We start from the raw sequence: 19,265 nt of genomic DNA, 5'->3' as shown, positions 1-19,265 counted from the left end.
TCAGGTATTGCTGGAATCAGAGCCAAGCTCAGGTCCAGGGATGAGAACCGGGTCAATGCCAGCGGTGTCAAAGCCGGTGTCAGTGCCACACCTGAGCTGGGAGCTGTTCTGAGAGTTCACCTCAGCAGTGGAAGGCTGGTCTGTCTCTGAGCCTTCACCTGGAGGGTCACAGGTCTGCCCCTCCTGATGCTCTTTGATCCTCAGCCTCCGCCGACGGATCAGCTTCTGCAGCTGTAGCTTGTTGGTGAAGAAGATGCTCTGCCAGCCAACCTCAAGGGCCAGAGATGACACCTCAGCTGAAACTGTGTCACAGCATCTTCTCACTGCTTTCTCCCACAACTCTTCTGACTTACAAAGCTGAGAAGCAAGAAGAAAAGGGGGCATTATATCATGAGGATATTATGATCCTGTTGTTTTAATGGTTAGTTTGTTACTTGGTGTGTCCAGGTGAAGCCTATAGACGTAATATTGTTCTTGCTTCAGGATTGTATCTTTTTTTGCAGCATTTCCTTTTTAGTGGCTCTTAAACTCACTTGTCTGAACTTGCGTGAAGTTTGTCCAAGGTGTCCCACATCTTGCAGCTCCAGATAGCTTAATATGTGAAGCAGTAAGGAGTCAGGCAGGTGATCTAGGTAATCATACTGACCTCGGCACAAAGCTTTGGTGTACTGCAAGATACGACGACCGAAGACCATACTGACCTCACCTGGAAAGAAACCCATGGTTTGTTTACATTTTCACAAAAACATTATACACAGGATATGAACTGACAATAGGATGATATTCATATATACAAAGGATGAATCATGAGGATTTGTTTTCCAAATGACTGCTGCTATGAATGGCCTTGATGACTTTATTTGCAGGGGACCATTAAAGAATATAAAGATCTTACTCTGTAGCCAGCGATCGTCGAGAAAGTCCTGGTAAGAATCCCTCTGCTCCCCAGGCCTGGAACATCGGTCAACTTTTCTCAGAGATATCTTCCACCATCTCCATATCACCTGGAAATGACCATTGGAAAACACAGAATATCTTTCGTCATGAATGCAATGTCAGTGTGTGACAATTCAGGCAGTGAAACACAAAATACAGCACTAATGTCTGTGAAGGAAGTCATCCCTCCACCCTGACTGAGAGGCTGTATAAGACTTAACCTAACTCTTTTGATCGTGATTATCAGCTGTTTTGTGTGCATTCTGTTAGTTTGATTAATTTATATTTTAAATCATCACTGACTTCTATGATGATATTTTCACATGAAATACAAGAAAAGTGAAGCACTCAACTATTGTGCATAGCATTCAAATGGAAATTTAAATCAACAATGGAGTAATATCTCCTTAAAATTGGTGTTTATTTCATCCGCTCCACTTTAAATGTAATTTTAGCAATTCACCTTCAACAGGAAATGACTCAGCACTGCCCCCTATAGGCATCATGCCAGAATGGTGAAGAACAAGCAAGCTCGTCTTGAAAACACTCGGTAATTAAGAGACTTGTTATTAATATTGTTTTCTATGTGCACAAAGAGTTAGAAACATAGTTAGTGAATTAGTTAGTGGTAGTAAACAAGTGAACTCCTTAATCCAGGTTGCGTCACAGTTCGAAACTCAACATGGTCAACTAGAGAAATTAAATTTAAAAAATACAAATACTTACGTCTGACTTGGTGACTGCAAAATAATAAAGGTTCTTATTGGCTGAAGGGGCTCGTCCAAAGATTTCAAACAGAGGGTCTGATAAAAGGGACGCCATGTTTAACTCTACGTTTGTATATGTTGCTATGGTAACAAAGGTAGAGGCCGAATGTGACGCCACCTCGTCATTTCAGTTGGCGTATTTACTAATTGCGACGAGTAAACCAGCTATAATATTAAAATGCATTCCAATTCTGTATTCAGACTTTTTACATGCATTTATTGTAAAAAAAATGTAGCTGAGATGTGTAAATCTATATTTTTACTAATCTACATCCATTCAACAGTGACCTTTACTTTGTAATTGTACACCTTAGGTAATAGGATACCAACTCATCTTAAAATGTAATTGCTACCATGTGGTCATGCAACTGACCACATGGTAGCAATTTACACACCATCAACACTCACCACAGGGGGCAGAACCACAGAAAACTAAATAGTGATGAAAACTAACCACATAACATTCAAAAGGTATTTATTTACTGTATCTACAAACAAGAGAGGGCTTTTGTTTAACCTCAAATCAAACTGCTGTTCCTCCAAAATCAACTTTTGGTAGTTTTTGGTTGAATCCTGATCCACAATAAGCTTAAAGAATATCTGGGAGTGGTGTTGGTACAAATCAAGCACAAAAGAGAAGAATTAGATGTGTGAAATAGTAAACTGTACCTTTTAAAATGTTCTGTTCAGATTCAACTGTTCTCAAGCTGGAAAAGCACAAGTCAGGAATACAAACTCAGTTAAGGAGCTAAACAAACAAGTTCCGTATGTCATCTCTCCACTGTATATAAGGATACAGTCCATTTATCATCAGTTAGTAATGACATCACCACTCCAAATTGTAGTTAAAAATCTTTTAATTTATTTATACATATATTTATATATGTACACATTTACTTACCTATTCTTGTAAAGACAAGAAACACATTGTCAAATTCATTGTTAGTCACTGGTGGCACAAAGACCCTCATTTTCCAGGCTCACACTGATCCAGAAATGAGACTATCCCCAAATCAATCTGTCCTTTTCTCCTTTTCCTTGTTTTAAAACAAACTGGAGGGAGATCAACCTTTACTTTGGTTTCTGTCCTGTTCTTCTCACCACTGAGCTTTTTCTCTCATAACGCCACAAAGACAGCAGGGACGGAGACGCTTCTCAAACTTGAATCTGTCAATTTTGAAGTCTAGGCAGGTTTGGTGAACCTCAACCAGTCAGTATATTTACATGCGCTTTGATTATGAATAAATCTGCTGTTGTAAATGTCATGTATAAACCTTAATGCAACTGAAATTGGCACAAATCAGAGTATGCTTACTCGGAGTAACAGACCAAGATTAAGCGATTTATTCAGGCATGTAACAGTGGCATTATTCTGTGCATGTATACGGCTTACTTGTATTTAGCCTTTTATAGCTGTAAGCACTAAGCTAAGACTCGGAGTATTGCGTGCATGTAAACGTACCGACTGTCGAGCGGTCCTCATGACCAACAAAGCTTTAAATTCTCTTTTGAAGGAACTGCATTTCCCTTTAGAGAAATCGGGTTACTCACATTCCTGAAGTGTTTACAGCCATACCACCTTTACATTGTTCCCAAACTATGGCTAATACCTGAAAATCAGCCCCTCAAACATCATCTACTAGTAGGAGAGAAATCACTACGTTTTGAGTTTCTGACCCATGTTTTATAGATCAGATAGTTCATTTTAAGGCTGCACACCTCACCCATGCCCGTCTTTTACCTGCTGAGCTGTTCTTACTTTCAAAAAGATTGAAAACATTTGACCCCTAAACATTTGACAACAACACATGTCAGGGTGATATTGAACAGTCTTCACTCAGTCCTGACCACATGTTTTGGATTTGTCACACCTTTGAAAAGACACAGGTCAAGGCCAACGACCGAATCTTAGGAATAGCATTCTGGATCTTCAAGTCACATTTTGCACCTCAGCGCCAGTATAGTGGCAACTGGGCTAAATGACACAGAACTCCCCTTTGAAAATGAAATACCTGTGAAATACACAGATCCCCATAGGTGATGGAAAACCATTAATAGTGTTAAAGTGTATACCCTTACTTACGTACTGTAGATAGATTGTAGTGGTTTTTCCACAGGTGTGTATATACTCACCCTTGTTAACTCAGTCCTTGTTATACATAACATGTACTTATTTGTGATTACAAATGATATGCACATAGAGCTTACAGTCATAAACAAAATAAAAGGTATATAATGTATTGTATATAGTCCAAACGGTACATTTTCCCCATAACAGTCCCTTAGTCTTCAATCGTCCTTTGTACTCCTTCATAGTGTAAACTTTATACAAAAAGTGTTTTTCTTTTAGAAATGTTCTGCCACTAACTGCGAGAGGGAACAGGTTTGCGTTGAATATGTGCTGCATGCTGCCCTCTGGCTGTGAAGACTGGAAGCTGCGCTACAGGAAGGGGTTGGTGGAACCCCCTGAGGGGAACGGCCCAGCTGGAGCTCCGGCCTGGAAACCGGAGAAGGAGGCCAGAATTCACATTAAGCAGGGACACAAGACGGCAACAAGAATACAGAGCTGTGGTTGGATAATTACGCCATACTCTCAGGAAAGAGCAATGGTTTCTTTGAAAGCTATTTAAATTGTATTAAACAGAAATGAAAACCTATCTTGTGTTGTTATGTTGAAAAGCCAAAGACAAACATGCTCACCATGAACGGATTACTAGTCATGCCAGGACCGGCCATGGGCTGTCCGAATGGGGTCATGGAGGGCTTGTTCTGACCATAGACAGGGAATGCAGGGCCTGGGGGGATAGAAGGAGTGGGATTTACAACAGGTTGAATGTGCTGGTTCTAGTAGACCACCCACCACCACCATCTCTCCTAAATCACAGTGCTTGTAAGAAGAAGCAGGTCAGGAGTCAAATCAGACATCTTTTCACAATGGTCCAATGACTCGTCACTATTAACTAAACCAAGCAGTGCTTCAAGTTGCATTTAAGAGTAAACAGGGATTAAGAAATGTTAGATTTGGTCCATTGTACCCTAAATGCAACCTTTAATGACTGTGCAGTAGCTATCACTGAAAAACAAATCAGATTTATGCTGCAACAAGACTTAAAATCATCTTCTTCATTGGTGAAATGCAGCAGCGACTTCACTGACAGGTACTGCACTGAAGGACAGGGGCAAAGGAAGGAGGGATGTTGAAGGACACTAACCATTAGACTGAGGGTGATAGGCCCCGGGCTGAGTGTAAGGGATGGGAGCCTGGCCAGGGAAGGGCGGCTGGAAGTTTCCGCTGAAACTGGTCGGGAGGCAGTAGGAAGACGCATTCCCAAAACCGGCAGGCATACTCATAGAGGCAGTACCAAAGGAGGCTACGAGACACACAATACACACAGAGCATGTGTGTAGAGTGAATGCGCGCACACACACACACACACACACACACACATACACACACACACACACCATATATGTGCACACATACATGGAGACAGTCACACGAGGGGAAATAAGTTCTACGTACCAAAGCAAATGACTTCAGCTTACTAATGTAACTGGCTTGCATGGAACACAAATGTGAACACACTGAGCTTTAAATGCACTCACACACCTGCAGCTGGAACTCTGCCATTGGCCTGGAAGGGGTTGGTGGCCATCTCCGGGACAACGGCTGCAGCAACAAAGGGATTTGTGGATGGGACGGCTGAGTGAAATATATGAAGATACATGAAACAAAACACAGAAACTTAAACCAAATTGCAAAATAATAAATGTTTTAAATTTCACATCCATCACGACCGACAATTAGAATAGCCACCTCCAAAGCCAGGCTGCATGTTGGGTAAGACAGGTTGATTCTGGGCAGGCGAAGACCCGAGCACTGGTCCAAACATATTACTGTGGAGAACAACGATGTGTGTATGAGGAGGATTCATTTGAATGAAAACTTCACTTGCAGAGTTCAAATGTTGCTCCGTTTAGTGTTGGATTGAAATTAATTTGTATACTGTAACTCAAACATAAATACAGTTAATGTGTTAAATTAATTAAGTATTGTTTTCCCAGAATTTCCATGAATCATAACAGGAGGTGAACTAATGTGTGTGTGTGCGTGTGTGTGTGTGTGGCAGTCTCACCCTTGCACATTGCTGCCTACGGAGGAGCTGAGCTCATTGTCTAACTCAGCCAGAGCAGCATAGCGGTCCTCTGTGCAGCTCCGCGACTGGGACTGGGCGGGGACAGCGCTGGACATTGATGGGATTGGCACTCCACCGCCTATGGGCAGAAAGACACCACAAGTGCCACACACATACATACAAATATTACACAAAGACCCACAAGAGTACACAGTACACCTACTAACTACATATTGAATATTTTCTTCACGATTGTCCATTTTATTGGTGCAGATGTATTGAAGTATCTGTTTTGCTCTAGACTGAAAAAACAGGGTTCCTACTGGTCACCATGAGTTATGAATGAGGAAAACATAGTGACATGGATAAGTATGAGTATGGGGGAGGGGGGTTTAGGAATGACAAGAGGGGGTACCTGATGAAAAGGACTTTGAGGGGGGTGATGTGCTTAGATGGGATGGAATTGCAGTGTTACCAAAAGCCTCAAAGTTGGCAAAGTTGGCATTTGACTGACCCTGAGGTGCTGCAGACAAACAAGGGGAAAAGGAACAACAATGATGAATGTAGAACACAAAATGGCAGCGCAAACGGGAGAGATGAAGAAGTATCTACTGCTGATTATTATTATTCTTCTTTTGGTGAAACGTTTACTGGATACAAGAGGACGGGCAGCTGTCGGTGACTTGGTCCTCGCTTACCCGACTGGCTTGGAAAATGTGCAAAGTTGGCAAAGTTGGCGGAGCTGGTGGGTTGAGTTGACGGAGCAGCAAAGATGTCTCCTCCCAGGTCGGACAGCAGGTCAAACTTCTTCTCCTGAGGGGCGCTGTGAGCTTGGGAACGACTCAGCGCTGGAGACTGGAAGGTAACAGGGTGGGGGGGGACAGAGTTCTGATAAGTAGGTGAAGGGTTAGGGGTCTAAACCTTTGTTTATAAGTTCATATCCCAAAATTCAAAAGAAAGCACGTGTGGACAAACCCAGGTGTCAGCATCTGTGTTACCTGGCGCAGCGGGGTCTTGTTGAGCTGCAGGGTTTTGAGGGGTAGGACCTCCGGGGTGCTGCCGGTGCTGCTGGCCGACGAGCCGGACACAGAGGGCTGGACGCTGGCTACTGTCCTCGCCTGGTCTGGAGGGACATACCTAGAAATTCAACGCAACACACTTGTGATCAAACTTCAGAGGAGCGCAGTTCTTTCAAGATTCGCAATTGATTGACCTGATTAAGATAAATGAAATGTTTAATCTGAATAAATGAGTCAAATCTTGGTACGTGTGTGTTTTAAGCCCTTGATGGCCAAGAGCATGCTATCATACTCTGCAATATGTTTATCAGAGCAACACTTAAAACCCATTGATCTTCTGTATGAAAGCTGATAGTATCTGCAGAACTTTTGCAATTAGATTTCTAGCACTCCAAACTATTTAACCCCCTTGCCAGCAATATTATTTATCACAGTGTTCACCCAACAAACCATCACTGAGGAGACAATGAAAACTAGAGATTCTATTTAATCCTGAGAAATTAAATGAGACGTGTGTGAGAGCTTTGTGTGGTCCAGCTTCGTCTTGTTAAGGTCAAAAAACCTATCAAACAACATAACGTATAGAAGTTTACGTTACCATCTTTTCTTCTCATATTTTTCCTGGAGGAATTCCTTTACTTTCTGTGGTTCTCGGAAATCTGGAACAACTAATGTCCTGTCGTCGTAGAGGCCCAACCAGATGTGTTTACAAACCTACAGGGGGGGCAAAGGAATGAGGAGTGTGGGAGGTAAGAAGAGGGGATGGGGGGTGAAGCAGGGAGAGAGAGGTGAGGGGGGAAAGTAAAGAGGTCGAGGGAGGGGGAGGGGACGAGCACAAACGGGGGAAAGGAGCAGAGTGAGAGGATCGCCAGTGAAGTTGACAAAGTGAATCCCGGAATAAATGTCAGCATTCCGCCTCTGAGTCAAAGACGGAACTGTGACCTTGACATCAGATTCATAACAGCTGGGTCCTTCTGTGCGATACCTCATTGCTGTGTTTCTGTAGGAATTCAATTTCCTGCTGTGTGAATGTGGTCATAGAGATGGACTTCACTCTGTGTGGGGGGTTCAGTCCGCGCCTGTGGGTGGAATGGGGGCATACATTAGCTAAAGAACAGGAGGAGCCGGGTGCAACGCAAGCAGATCCACCACAGACGCTCTTTTAAGCCACAGAATTTACGACCTGCACATCCTAAAACTTTCAGGATTAACATTCTTGATCGTATATTTAATCTTCCAGACTTTAAACATATACGGCCAAAGATTAGAGTCCAGCAATCTTGGATAAACGTGAAGCAGTGCAGCTCTAAATTTAAATAAGCAAAGAAAACACAGGTCTGTATCAGATTTCATTCAAAACTCGATCACTTTGTGTGCGTTTTCACTTTTACCTTGCTCTGATTAGTCAAACACCACTACCTTCAGGGTTCAGACTTTACACTTAAATACAGGTAATTGATACACAGGACTGGGAAATGTATATGTTAAGTAAACAAGCCCATCTCTCATGAAAAGCCTGGACTTACATCTTGTATAACGCTCTATCTGCTGGCCTTTGTTTGCACCTAAAGCCAATCGACTTGAGCTTTGAGCTTCTACGCAGACTATCAGTATTTCTAGGCTTGACATGTTTAACCACATTTTATTAGTGTGCATGTGTAGATTTAGTGCTGATGGCGAGAGAGAGTCTATCTAGTTCCTGATGGTGGACACACACACACACACACACACACACACCCTAAGATTTGGCAAACAGAGGTGGCTGCTGCATGTGAGCACAAAGCAACTACATGTTTGTCTCAACGTGAATCTGCGGGAAAAGATATGACTCAACACAATGACGGTTGCTTAAATCCCGGTTATGATTTCACAAGAATGCGAGTTCCTGGGGAAAGAGTAGTGGTTTCGTCACTCAGCCTTTAGGAACTCGAACGACCCACTGCCCCACTTTAGGAGACCCGCCCTGACTCCACTTGTCTGGAGGTGTGTGTGTGTTTTTCTGTGTTTTGCGACATGTCTTTAGGTTGTGAGACGACCAGGTAAAGTTCAAGATGAGGTTCTCCTACCCGCCTATGACGTTTGTGATGAATTCGGTGTTAAATTGATCAAATATGTGGCTTGTGTGTGTCTGAAACCGGGCGTGCTAATCTTGACTACACACCGTATCACCGGTGAAACGACCCCGGGGCTGTGACTCAACCAAACTACCGATATTGCCGTGACCCAGCCCAGCCCAGCCCTGCCCAGCCGAGCCCAGCCCAGGCGGCCTCGGGCTGAACCGGGCAGCGTCAGCGTTACCTGTCCTCACTTTAAAGCTAGCTAACACGCTAACGGTACCGCCAAGTCAATGGACCGTCCGGGCAAACAGCGTTCTCTTGTAAACCCTCCCCATGTCGTCCACGTAAGCAACACAAACCGGACCGTAACAACAAAACAGTAACTCACACAATCCCGGAGCAGGTGGTACAGACGAAAGAGCCCACTGTCATGTTGACATAGGTCGGGCCGCGCTGGTCGCAGTCGAAGCATTTCCTATTCGCGGGCATGCTAGTCATTTCCCGGAGCATCTTCAGATGAGTCTCCTCCTGCTTTCGCTTCGCGCTCGTCGCCATGGCCGAAAACAGTGGGCTGGTATGAGAGAAATTCTATCCAGGATCCGGGACAGGGTGAGTGTCGTCAGGGGAGAGTTGCCGCGTAGGACGGCGGTGGCCGGGGAGACACCTTGCTGGCTGGTTGGCTGAGAGATCTAGCGGGGAGACTGGGCGACTGACAAACTTCTTCTTCTTTGTGTATAAAAGGTCAAACCGAGAAGCTCCCGAAACGCTGGCGCCATCTATCGGTTTGGAAGGGGACATTGAAATTTAATGCAAAATACCCTGTTTGAATGACACAATACTGTTAAATGTAAATACCGCGGTGCAAAAAAAACACACATACAAACGAATAAACCCACATTATGTAGACAAAAAGACAACAAGCACCCCGATTAAAGTTAAACATCAGTTTAATTTAAAAAGGTGAACAGCACATCACATATTAACTAAAAATGTACTACATGTACATTTCAAAGCCTTTTCAGTCTAAAACAATGTTTTTTTCTTTTCACGATTTGTTACATTTTCAACACCTATTCAGACATGATCAGTGATTTACTGCATGTTTTAAAATTCAAGACTTTGGCCTCGGCCTTGGCACTATTTACACAACAGGTGCTGGTTGAATATCTTGTGATGAGACATCCCCTGTATCCCGCTTTGGCTTGAGGGAAGGCTCCACTGACAGTGATCGCACTGTTCTCTTTCATAGCCATCAGCCGCCTGCTTTGCTTTTTTTGGTGCCTTTACAGGAAACTGCTGAATGCCTTAAACATTTGCCCGGTTAACTAAATTGTACTGGACACTGCCTTTAAAACAAGGTAAAATTATATAAGTGTCAGTGTCCATTGTCCACTGTCCAATGCAGAGGCATGATAGCTTTGAAAGATGCCTGTTTTGGCTTCTTTAAAATGTCACCTAAAAGGCACTTTGAGGGGCACAGTCCTTTTTCAAATGTGAACTATTGTCTCACATGTTGAGTGGAAGGTCTGATATGTTTGTAATTTGTGCAATATTTAGTTACATACTGCAAAGTGTCAAATGCCACCGTTCTCAGCACCAGAAAATCATCTCCTGGTACAAATCCAAGATTCAGGCCTCTCCCTTAATTAGCTGATCCTCACGATAACTACTGTGTCAAATTCACCCATAACATACGTATTTTGAGATATCAGACGGACACAAGAATGAAAACAAATTCTCCTTTCAACTTTGGAGGTGGAGGCAACAGGCAGCAAATGGCAGCAGCCTCATTTTGACTTTAGTTTCTTTTTGTTGCTGCTCACAGAATCTGCAGCTTCCAGCACCTAGAAGAGGAAAAACAGAGCAGACAAACATATATTTGAATCATTTCAAGTAAGATAAGAGGAGATTTTCTTCATGCTTATTGCTTTGATTTATGCTAATACCTTTTTGAGTGTTTGAGTTAAATCAATCAGCCTTTCACTGAGTCGATTACATTCTAATGTAATTCCTTACATTTTATGTGGAGGTTTTCTTGTTGAAAAAGCTGATGATGTAATGTTTGAAGCATGTCGGCAGATATTTTCATAAACTTTAAGTCAGAGAATAGTGCATGTTGAACACACACACACACACACACACTGTTGAACACTGATATGTTCACCTGCTGCCTCTTTCTGGTCGTTCTAAAGAAGTCATCAATGCGAGTTTGCCTGCTACGTCCTTCCGCCTTCTCCTTTTCCCTCTGCTCCCGTTTCTTTTCCCGCATCTGACGAAACCTCTCCATTCGACTACGGATCCTCTTCTCCCTGAACACATCAGCATCACTGTCTTTACAACAAACCCAGAGGGATGAGAAATGGAAGCTTAACTTGAGCAAAAACACAATCACAAGTATGTACCTAACATGTTTGGTATGACAGAGGAAAGCCACCAGTGCCTCTTCATCTGGCTCAGCCCAGATGAGGTCAGGCACTGTGCTCTTTGGTGAGTCCAAGAATAACTTCCGTGCTTCTTGATACTTCCAAAAATGTGGTACAGGGTGGGTCTAAAAAGGAAACAGAGCTTCATTACTTAACCCATTTGTTTTTTTAGGTTAGATAAGAGATCTGAAAAAAGGCCAAAAAAAGGCTGTTCACCTTTTTTTTGATATGCAGAACCACATTGTCGATAGTATGGTGCTGCTGGATCAGCTTCAGGGCCTTCTTTGGACCCAACCCAGGTATCTTGTCACAGTAATCACAGCCCAGCAAAATGCACAGGTCCACAAACTGGTACAGAGGTGAGGAGAAACAAATCAGTCTAGTGTTTAACTGCTACAGAACACTTGAAAAACACATTCGTCATCTTATGGACTTACCTCCTCATGAGAAATCTTCAGACAGTCTAAGAGCTTGGGTAGAGAATATTCAATCACCTGACTGTGAAGAAGAATATGAGCATTAGAATAGGTCAGAAACACAGATCTCCTGTATTAAAGGGGTAGTTCTGATTGCTTTAACATAAGATAACTCAGTAGCAGAGGAATCAATCTTGGACATTAGCTGATTACTGAAAATGGAGGGTTTCACCATACACAAGTGATCAGCAGCAAACTGAGCCATAAGGTCTCATCTTGACAGTATGTTGCCTGCAGCTCAGATCTGTCTACCATGTCACTGTTGTCCCTTGCTGCTGACTGAATAAGCAATGACCTGCAGACAAAGTAAGAACGCCTTCCACTTAGCCTTTATGACAGCTACTGTGGTTTAAAATATCTCTGTTGGCTTGGCCCAGTTTCCTGCTGTTCATTTTGTCTGGCACTCCACCAGCTGAATGAGAGATCTCTGAGAACAATGTACCTATATCACTACTGATGGGTAATACAGGCTATCTATGTCTAGAAATTCCATACTACCTCCTTAAAGTCTACATTGCATTGTTATAAACACACATCTAAAGGTTATGATTTAGTGATACACATTTTCACTCTATATTCTTTTCAATACACTATGGAGAACAACTCCTGACCTGTTGGTGATACATAAACCATGATAGTGAATATGGAAATTCAGTTGAAATGATGAAATGATAAGTGACGTCTACTGCTGAACAGGATCCAAATTCACATTGGTTTGTGTTTATTGTCAAGTGTGATGGCAAAAGATAGCAGGCCTCAAATGTGATGGGTACAGGACTTGTATTACGTATTAAATGGGCTAAAACATGCAAAATAAATATGCAAAAACCTCACTTACAGTCCTTTATTCAAAACATCATTGGCACAATTCTTACTTGTCCTTCTTGGCGTTTAGCTGGCGGATGAGAATTTTGGCTCCGAATGCTAACGTGTCCATGTCCTCTGATGCCACAGCGTCCACTTTCCCCTCTGTCACCAGCTGAGCACACATAGCCTCTCCATCCCCTGGAGCCTGGAGGTGAAGGCGGGCAGAAAAGAAGGTTAAGAGAGAGAGACGGAGAGGGTGAGAGGAATAAGGAGAGTAGGAAGGGGCAGACGGAATATTTGTGAGCAGAAGTAGAAAGTAGAATGTGCTTTGTTGACGTTACATCCTGTCATACCTGGATGCTGGGGACACCTAGACACTTCAGGAGCTCGAGACAATCTTTAGTCATGGTGGAAGCTGTGAGGAGCAAGTAGATGTGACAAAGACAACAGGTTTTAAAACTACCTAAACGTCTGTATGCTTGTGGTAGTAGTTTACATTGTGTTTATAGATCTACCTTTGCCTGATCTGTTAGGCGACGTCCAGCCAGCAACCTCAGCTCTTTTTTCCAGCTGTTGGAAAAAGAAACACATCGGCTCTGCTCAACGTGGCTCGTATACGTCATGTCATGGCTATCTGTATTATTGCTCTTATCCAGAAAGGTCACTTTTGCTTCCTTCTTTCCATCAGCACACATAATGAAACCTGTTCTTTGATAGTAAGGGCACATGTAGCGTCACTTACAACAGCCCTCTTTTCCTCGGGAGGTTTGCCATCAAACACAAAGACTGGCTTTATGTCATGTTCCAGGAAGGTGAGGGTACGGAAGAATACACCTGTCAGAGGGCTACAGATAAGATAATATTTTTTCAAAACTTGTTCTCATTTTCCATTTAGTGTAATGCTATGAGGAAGTCAACATTCAGCCAGACACAACTCTGTTCACTTTTGCTGTGTTCAGTTCCCTCTCCTGTTCATTTCCATGGCCCCAAAAACATGCAGGCACGCATGAGTGAAAACTCATAATGGCACTTAGGTGTGAGTGATTTACATTGATGTGTGATGTATCAGTCAGAGATGACGATGATGTGTAAAGGTCTTCAATCTTGTAATGTAATGAGTCAGCAGAGAGTTCTCTAGCTCACCTTAGTGAGGGTGTTGCTGCACGGAATTGGTTGACAACAATCGAGGTATCTAGTGCAATGACCTTTCCTGTGGAAGATAACACAGCACCATCAGCTTGAACAAATATCATCACGTGACATTAGCTTGGCACAGTGGTATCTGTGTAAATTACATTATTATCTTTATTATTAGTATTAAATTATATATCATTATTGTATTACTTAAATTGTATGTATTTAAACCCATTTGTTTTCATTCAACTTTAATGCAACTATATATTTATCTTTTAATCTGGTGTTTATAACATGCATTTCCGGTAGATGTGTTATCTTTACTGTCATTTGCTTTAAACTTAATGTACAATTAAAATATGTTAATGTTTGTTTGACTCCAGAACATTTCAAATTATTACTGCCAGTTGTCATAAGTCTTTTTTAAACTAAAATGTAAGGGATCTTCGCCCAAAACAAGGACCGTCAACGCAAACATGTAAACAATGTATGACGTCAACAATACCTCACGAAATTCTGCATTCCTGCTACGAAGGGTGTTCTGTTTTACCATGAAACATTAAAATAACAATACACTTATATACTATAAATATACCTATACTACTACATTCATTTAGCTTAGAAAAGATTACGCCAGAACCGCTGAGCGATTGCATGCTAAGCTAACTATAGCGACTAGCAATAATCGCCTTTAACTTCTCATTTAAATAACTATAAACCCTAAATAAAACACAGCACCATGTGTTACCTGTGTAGTCGCTGATGTCTCTGTAAGAAACAGCACTATGCGCGTCTGTACGGACTAAATCTGCGAGTTTAGTGATCCCCATCTTAATAACAAGGAAGCATCTTTTTTATAAAACAAACTTTATTTACAGATATAATGAGACTGGGAAAGATACCAAAAAAAAAGTCAATTATAACAATAAACTACAAAGGCACAAAAAAAAGAAAAGAAAATACAATGAAATAAATTAAATCCACATTTTAATGGATTTAAATTAATCTGTGTGCTGAAAATAGCTCCAGTCTAACCAGCATTCAAAGTCCAACCAACATTTGAAAATACACAGCACATTTAATGATTTGAGGAGAAAGTGAATCTAGTTAGTTTACCAATAATGAGAAGCTCAATTCTGTGTCAGTAAAGTGTGACAAAAGGATACTGGAGGTGTAAATTTTATTTTATGCACCTTACTCTATTTGTCAGTGGAGTTTGTATGTAATGACTTAACTTTCATTGCATTTAATATCATCAATCAAGGAAGTTGCTTCAATTCATGTATTCCAAACTACTCCAGTGTTTTACTGTTGTTATAGATGAAAGACACCAACAGGCGTCAGCATTGTGTAGAGGCAGGTGCAGAGAAAGTATAACAGCAAAAGAACAACTTCCCAGACAAAAATGCATTTACATATTACAAAGTAAACAAACACATGTAACATAAAACTCCAGTGTCAAATCTACAATGATTTTTTTTTTTTACCTCTGCCTTATCTGTGATAAATACATCTTCCACAATATACACATTTACTATATTATTCCAAAATGATACCAAATATTTGATCCACAGGTATCTATTATGTTATGTGATAATACAAACAGCAGTGCAAAGACTTCTATCACATTTTAAACACACAGTTCATGCTTTTATTCATGTAAATAACTTATATAGCTGAAAAGGGGGCGGGGCTCTCTGGAAAAGCAAACTTAAACTGTACCAACATAACTATTAGAGCTGAACAAATTATCCATTTACATCATATTTATAGTAATGTTGTTGCCACTTCCTCTGGTTCTTTTCAAACGGATTACTTTATTAATGTAATTATTTTGGTACCACAGAACTCAAAGTACACTCAGGGAATATTTTATGGCGTCTATAGATTTGAGGCAAGTTACTTTGACACTTTAACAATTGTAGTTTATCACAACTTCAAACTGAACAAGATAGATCCGAGGCTTGGTCCTGCAGCCTTAGTTGAGCCTCTAGGCTGCCGTCCCAAAACATTTGTTGCTTCAGAAAATCCTTGTTACCGTTTTAACCATTTTCGCCTTAATCTACAAGGTCTCGTTTACAATTTTGGTTTATTCTCAAAAGACCAATCAGGGCAACAGTGTAAGCTTAAAGGTGGATATGACATTTAAGATTTGTTGATGTTAAATGTCAAATGGTGTAAAATCTAAATATAGAATTTGCTATAAAAATATGGGGGGGTTGTTGAAGAGGACACTTTTTGCCATTGCCATTGTAGTTTCCATAGGCTGTCGCTAGATACTGATGAGCCACTGATTGCTCTTTTAACAAGGACTCGCTTTTGCTACCAATGTGTTGGGAGATAAACTCTTGTGTCATCTTAGCGACGGAACCAGATCCAGGTGTTGAGAAGCCAGAATGCCACTGTAGCAGAATACAGAATCACCTCTCGCTTTGAGCGTTCCTTGTTTTCTTCTTCAAGTAGCTGCAGACGGCGGTTCAGCTTCACAATCTGCAAAAACACAGGAAATATTATAGTTCCAAAACACACTTCACACACAACTAGAGCATCAGTTATAATAATGTGAGGAGTACTGTTGCTGTGTTTCCAAATGTTTTCAGTGTTTGTCAGTTCATATTTCCAATGTTTCTCAAATTTCTTAGTTTGTATACATCAGCTATTTGACTAAAACTGACAGTTGTAAATATGAAACCTGACCTTGTGTGTGTGGCTGAATTAGTTGCAGATCGAGCTGGATCAGCACACACATCACTGCATTCTCACCATTGAAAACAGGACAGTACAGTGCATATACCAATTCAGCAAAAACGCATATTTCTTATATTTCATTGACACAGACCAATTCATAAGACACTAACGGTTGAGATTACCTGTCGTCGTAGTGAGGAGGCATCCACTAAAATGGTCTCATCAGGGTTCAGGTCTAGGGCCAAGTCCAGCTGTGTTCTGTGGAGATCAACATAATCTATCTTCATGGAAAGTAATGCTGGATTTGCTTGTTTGCAGTGTGAGGTAGACACAAAATCAGATGTTCAAGAAAACTGTCCCTCCCAGCCGGTGAGAGTGACACATGACTAAGCCAGGCAGGAGCAAACGCTACTTTCTAACATCAACATGTGAATGCAGCATAATTCATGATTCTTGGAGTTTCATGAATGTGATCATTTAATTGTATCTGAATGTACTGATGCAAAAAACTAATTGTCTGTTCAATTTTTCCAATAATTTGTTTTCTATGTTGTACTGAGAAACACAGACTTATCAGAAACTCAGGGCCAAAGGAGAGGTCACCTGCGGTGGCTGTCATCCAGGACTTCAAGGACCTGTTGGTACGCTCGCCGCGTCGTTGACTGAATGTAAGAAAGGAACCCTGTAGCAGTGAGCAGGTTGATGTTTGCATCCTCAGGGGAACAGAGCGGTGGACACAACCGGACTGGTGGGGCAGAGGGGGATGGGGTTACACTGGCAGAGGGGCAAAATAGTAAAGAAAGGATGAAGTGAATAAAGTACAACAGGTAACAATGACAGACTGAAAAAGCAGACAGTCAGAGCAGTGAGACAGAAAACACAGTCGTCTCATTTCAGGATGGGTTCTGCTTACCTTACATCACCTCTGCTGATCTGGCTGTGGCGGACAGTCAAGTTCTCACTCACACTTCTCTCCCTTCTGGACCGAGCCTGGAATTGTGCCTATGAATGATGTGTTTGAAATAATGTTTTAATAACTTTAATAATAAGTTTTGACATGTTGGCAAGCGGAAACACTTTCCAAGACGGAACTGACTCCACACTGACATGTCTGTAACGGATTGGCAGGACAATGTATCTGGTAGTATTTGGAGAACAATCATTTTAATCTCTTGTCTTCCAATTCTGTTTTGGACTAGTTGAGATTTTCAATTTTCTCATGTTATGCAAATGAGGTTTTGTAATTTGTATTTAGCTTTCAGAGAGATGCAAATTTGTGATCAAGTTTGTATGGTGGAAGTTGCTAAGTCACTTGTGGCCTATTTGTATGTATTGCACTTCATCCCATCTCCTCAGTGGAGTAAATGTTGAGGTAACTGGGAGGGAAAGTAACTGAAAGTGTGATTTGATCCTTACCACGTGGCTCGGATGGCTCTGTGGTGGGGCATTTGGTTCAGTCTCAAGGGAGTCCAGTGGCTGCTCTGTGAGGGTGAGGATCCGTGGCGGGGCCTTCATGGTCAGGAGGTCCAGAGGTGGGACCGACTGAATCAGGTCCAAGTCTCGTGGACGAGAGTAATGGGAGTCTCCATCATCCCCTACAGAGGAAGACAGGAGGCGTGACAGAGACATAAAAAAAACCACAGGTAGGTCAACAAGATCTCAAGGAATTCTGATAAAAATAGTGATAAAATTTGTTAGAAACACACATTCTGGTAATCATTTTTTATTGAAGTCCACTCTGCTGTGCTCACCCGCAATAACAATCCTCTCAGGAACGTGCATCAGACTTGTGTGAGGGTGAAGATGCTGCTGGAGGGGCAGAGACCCCGGTTGGTTCTCGGAGGCCACCATGAGGGTCTCAGGGATTCGCATTCGCTGGCTGATGCCCTCAGTGTACTCCAACTCATAATGGATGCGGTTCATCTCCACCATTTCTACAGAGGGGGAGGGGAAGGTTGGTCCACTCATCCGGCCTGTAGACACATTACATTGAAGAAAGTCAATATTCATTTGATAGCACTGGAAGAGACCAGAGTGTCAGATGGTGAGTGATGACATCAAAGCTGCAATCTATGCGTCCTGTACTTGTCCCATAGCAATCATGGTTTGTCTCCACCATCATGTGAATGTCTGCAATGTCATTCTGATCTTACTGTCATAGTTTACATCACATGTGTAGAGTTTAGCTTGTTAATTCAAAGGTTTCATTGAAAATGGGCAAAGCAAACAGTGTGGCAAGGGGGTGGCAGTGATGTAGCAGCTAGAATCAATTACAAATGACCCAGGAATTGACAAAAACAATGATAAAAACGAATGATTATAATACACAAAATATATCAAATGGCATGTCGGTTCATCTTGCACCATATTACGTAACACTGACATTAAGAGTAATGTCATATGTCTTTAATGTGAGTGAATGAAAATAAAAAATAAGGCGTTTTTAGCGAAAGATAGCTAATTGGCCAACTGTTGACATTGACATTAGCAAAAAGGCATAAGCTACACATACATGCTCTAATAAACATGGTAGCTAAGGTTTGTGTTGACACAACCTCACTGACAGCTAACCAGCTATCAGCTACAAGCGCTACATCTCATCTACAAAACCGCTGTACGTAGCTTTGACTACAGCGGATACTCACCGTTATTACACGCAAAGCGGGTGTTTAAATGTCATTTGTCTAATGACTCTTCGTTGGTTAATATTAACCACCGGGTCGGACGTCAGTTCAGGGCGAAACGATAAGACAGCCTGAACCGACAGAACCGCTTTGGGAACTTCAATTCCCAGAATCCCCTCCTTCTTATTATAGCGCATG

General features: G+C 41.8%; 4 protein-coding genes across 4 annotated transcripts; all 4 read right to left on the bottom strand.

Moving 5' to 3' along the window:
- Positions 1-1,758, bottom strand: fbxo36b (F-box protein 36b). Its single transcript, XM_076144744.1, has 4 exons — positions 1,663-1,758; positions 896-1,004; positions 534-706; positions 1-357 (listed from the first exon to the last, which is right to left on the bottom strand). Exons 1-4 carry the CDS (start codon positions 1,756-1,758, stop codon positions 1-3), a joined length of 735 nt encoding a protein of 244 aa, XP_076000859.1.
- A 784-nt stretch (positions 1,759-2,542) lies between these two features.
- Positions 2,543-9,627, bottom strand: agfg1b (ArfGAP with FG repeats 1b). The gene is made up of 12 exons (XM_076145041.1): positions 9,304-9,627; positions 7,844-7,937; positions 7,457-7,572; positions 6,838-6,976; positions 6,538-6,694; positions 6,255-6,362; positions 5,840-5,978; positions 5,521-5,600; positions 5,314-5,406; positions 4,916-5,074; positions 4,404-4,498; positions 2,543-4,200 (listed from the first exon to the last, which is right to left on the bottom strand). The coding sequence occupies exons 1-12, from the start codon at positions 9,468-9,470 to the stop codon at positions 4,144-4,146; spliced, it is 1,404 nt and encodes a 467-aa protein (XP_076001156.1). The 5' UTR covers positions 9,471-9,627; the 3' UTR covers positions 2,543-4,143.
- A 217-nt stretch (positions 9,628-9,844) lies between these two features.
- LOC142994223 (putative flap endonuclease 1 homolog) lies at positions 9,845-14,816 on the bottom strand. Its single transcript, XM_076144967.1, has 11 exons — positions 14,504-14,816; positions 13,765-13,831; positions 13,364-13,466; positions 13,137-13,191; positions 12,975-13,036; positions 12,690-12,826; positions 11,776-11,836; positions 11,555-11,686; positions 11,318-11,463; positions 11,080-11,224; positions 9,845-10,759 (listed from the first exon to the last, which is right to left on the bottom strand). Exons 1-11 carry the CDS (start codon positions 14,583-14,585, stop codon positions 10,703-10,705), a joined length of 1,047 nt encoding a protein of 348 aa, XP_076001082.1. The 5' UTR covers positions 14,586-14,816; the 3' UTR covers positions 9,845-10,702.
- Positions 14,817-14,957: 141 nt separating this feature from the next.
- LOC142994224 (mitochondrial fission factor homolog A-like) lies at positions 14,958-19,223 on the bottom strand. Its single transcript, XM_076144969.1, has 7 exons — positions 19,089-19,223; positions 18,195-18,416; positions 17,860-18,038; positions 17,357-17,445; positions 17,047-17,217; positions 16,626-16,701; positions 14,958-16,245 (listed from the first exon to the last, which is right to left on the bottom strand). Exons 2-7 carry the CDS (start codon positions 18,409-18,411, stop codon positions 16,114-16,116), a joined length of 864 nt encoding a protein of 287 aa, XP_076001084.1. The 5' UTR covers positions 18,412-18,416; positions 19,089-19,223; the 3' UTR covers positions 14,958-16,113.
- Positions 19,224-19,265: the final 42 nt, after the last annotated feature.

Source organism: Genypterus blacodes, unplaced genomic scaffold (assembly GCF_046128005.1).
Source record: "Genypterus blacodes isolate CSIRO-AG114 ecotype Tasmania unplaced genomic scaffold, CSIRO-AGI_Gbla_v1 ptg000029l_1, whole genome shotgun sequence".
NCBI classification, from domain to species: Eukaryota; Metazoa; Chordata; class Actinopteri; order Ophidiiformes; family Ophidiidae; genus Genypterus; species Genypterus blacodes.
This window is presented reverse-complemented; position numbering and strand designations above follow the sequence as displayed.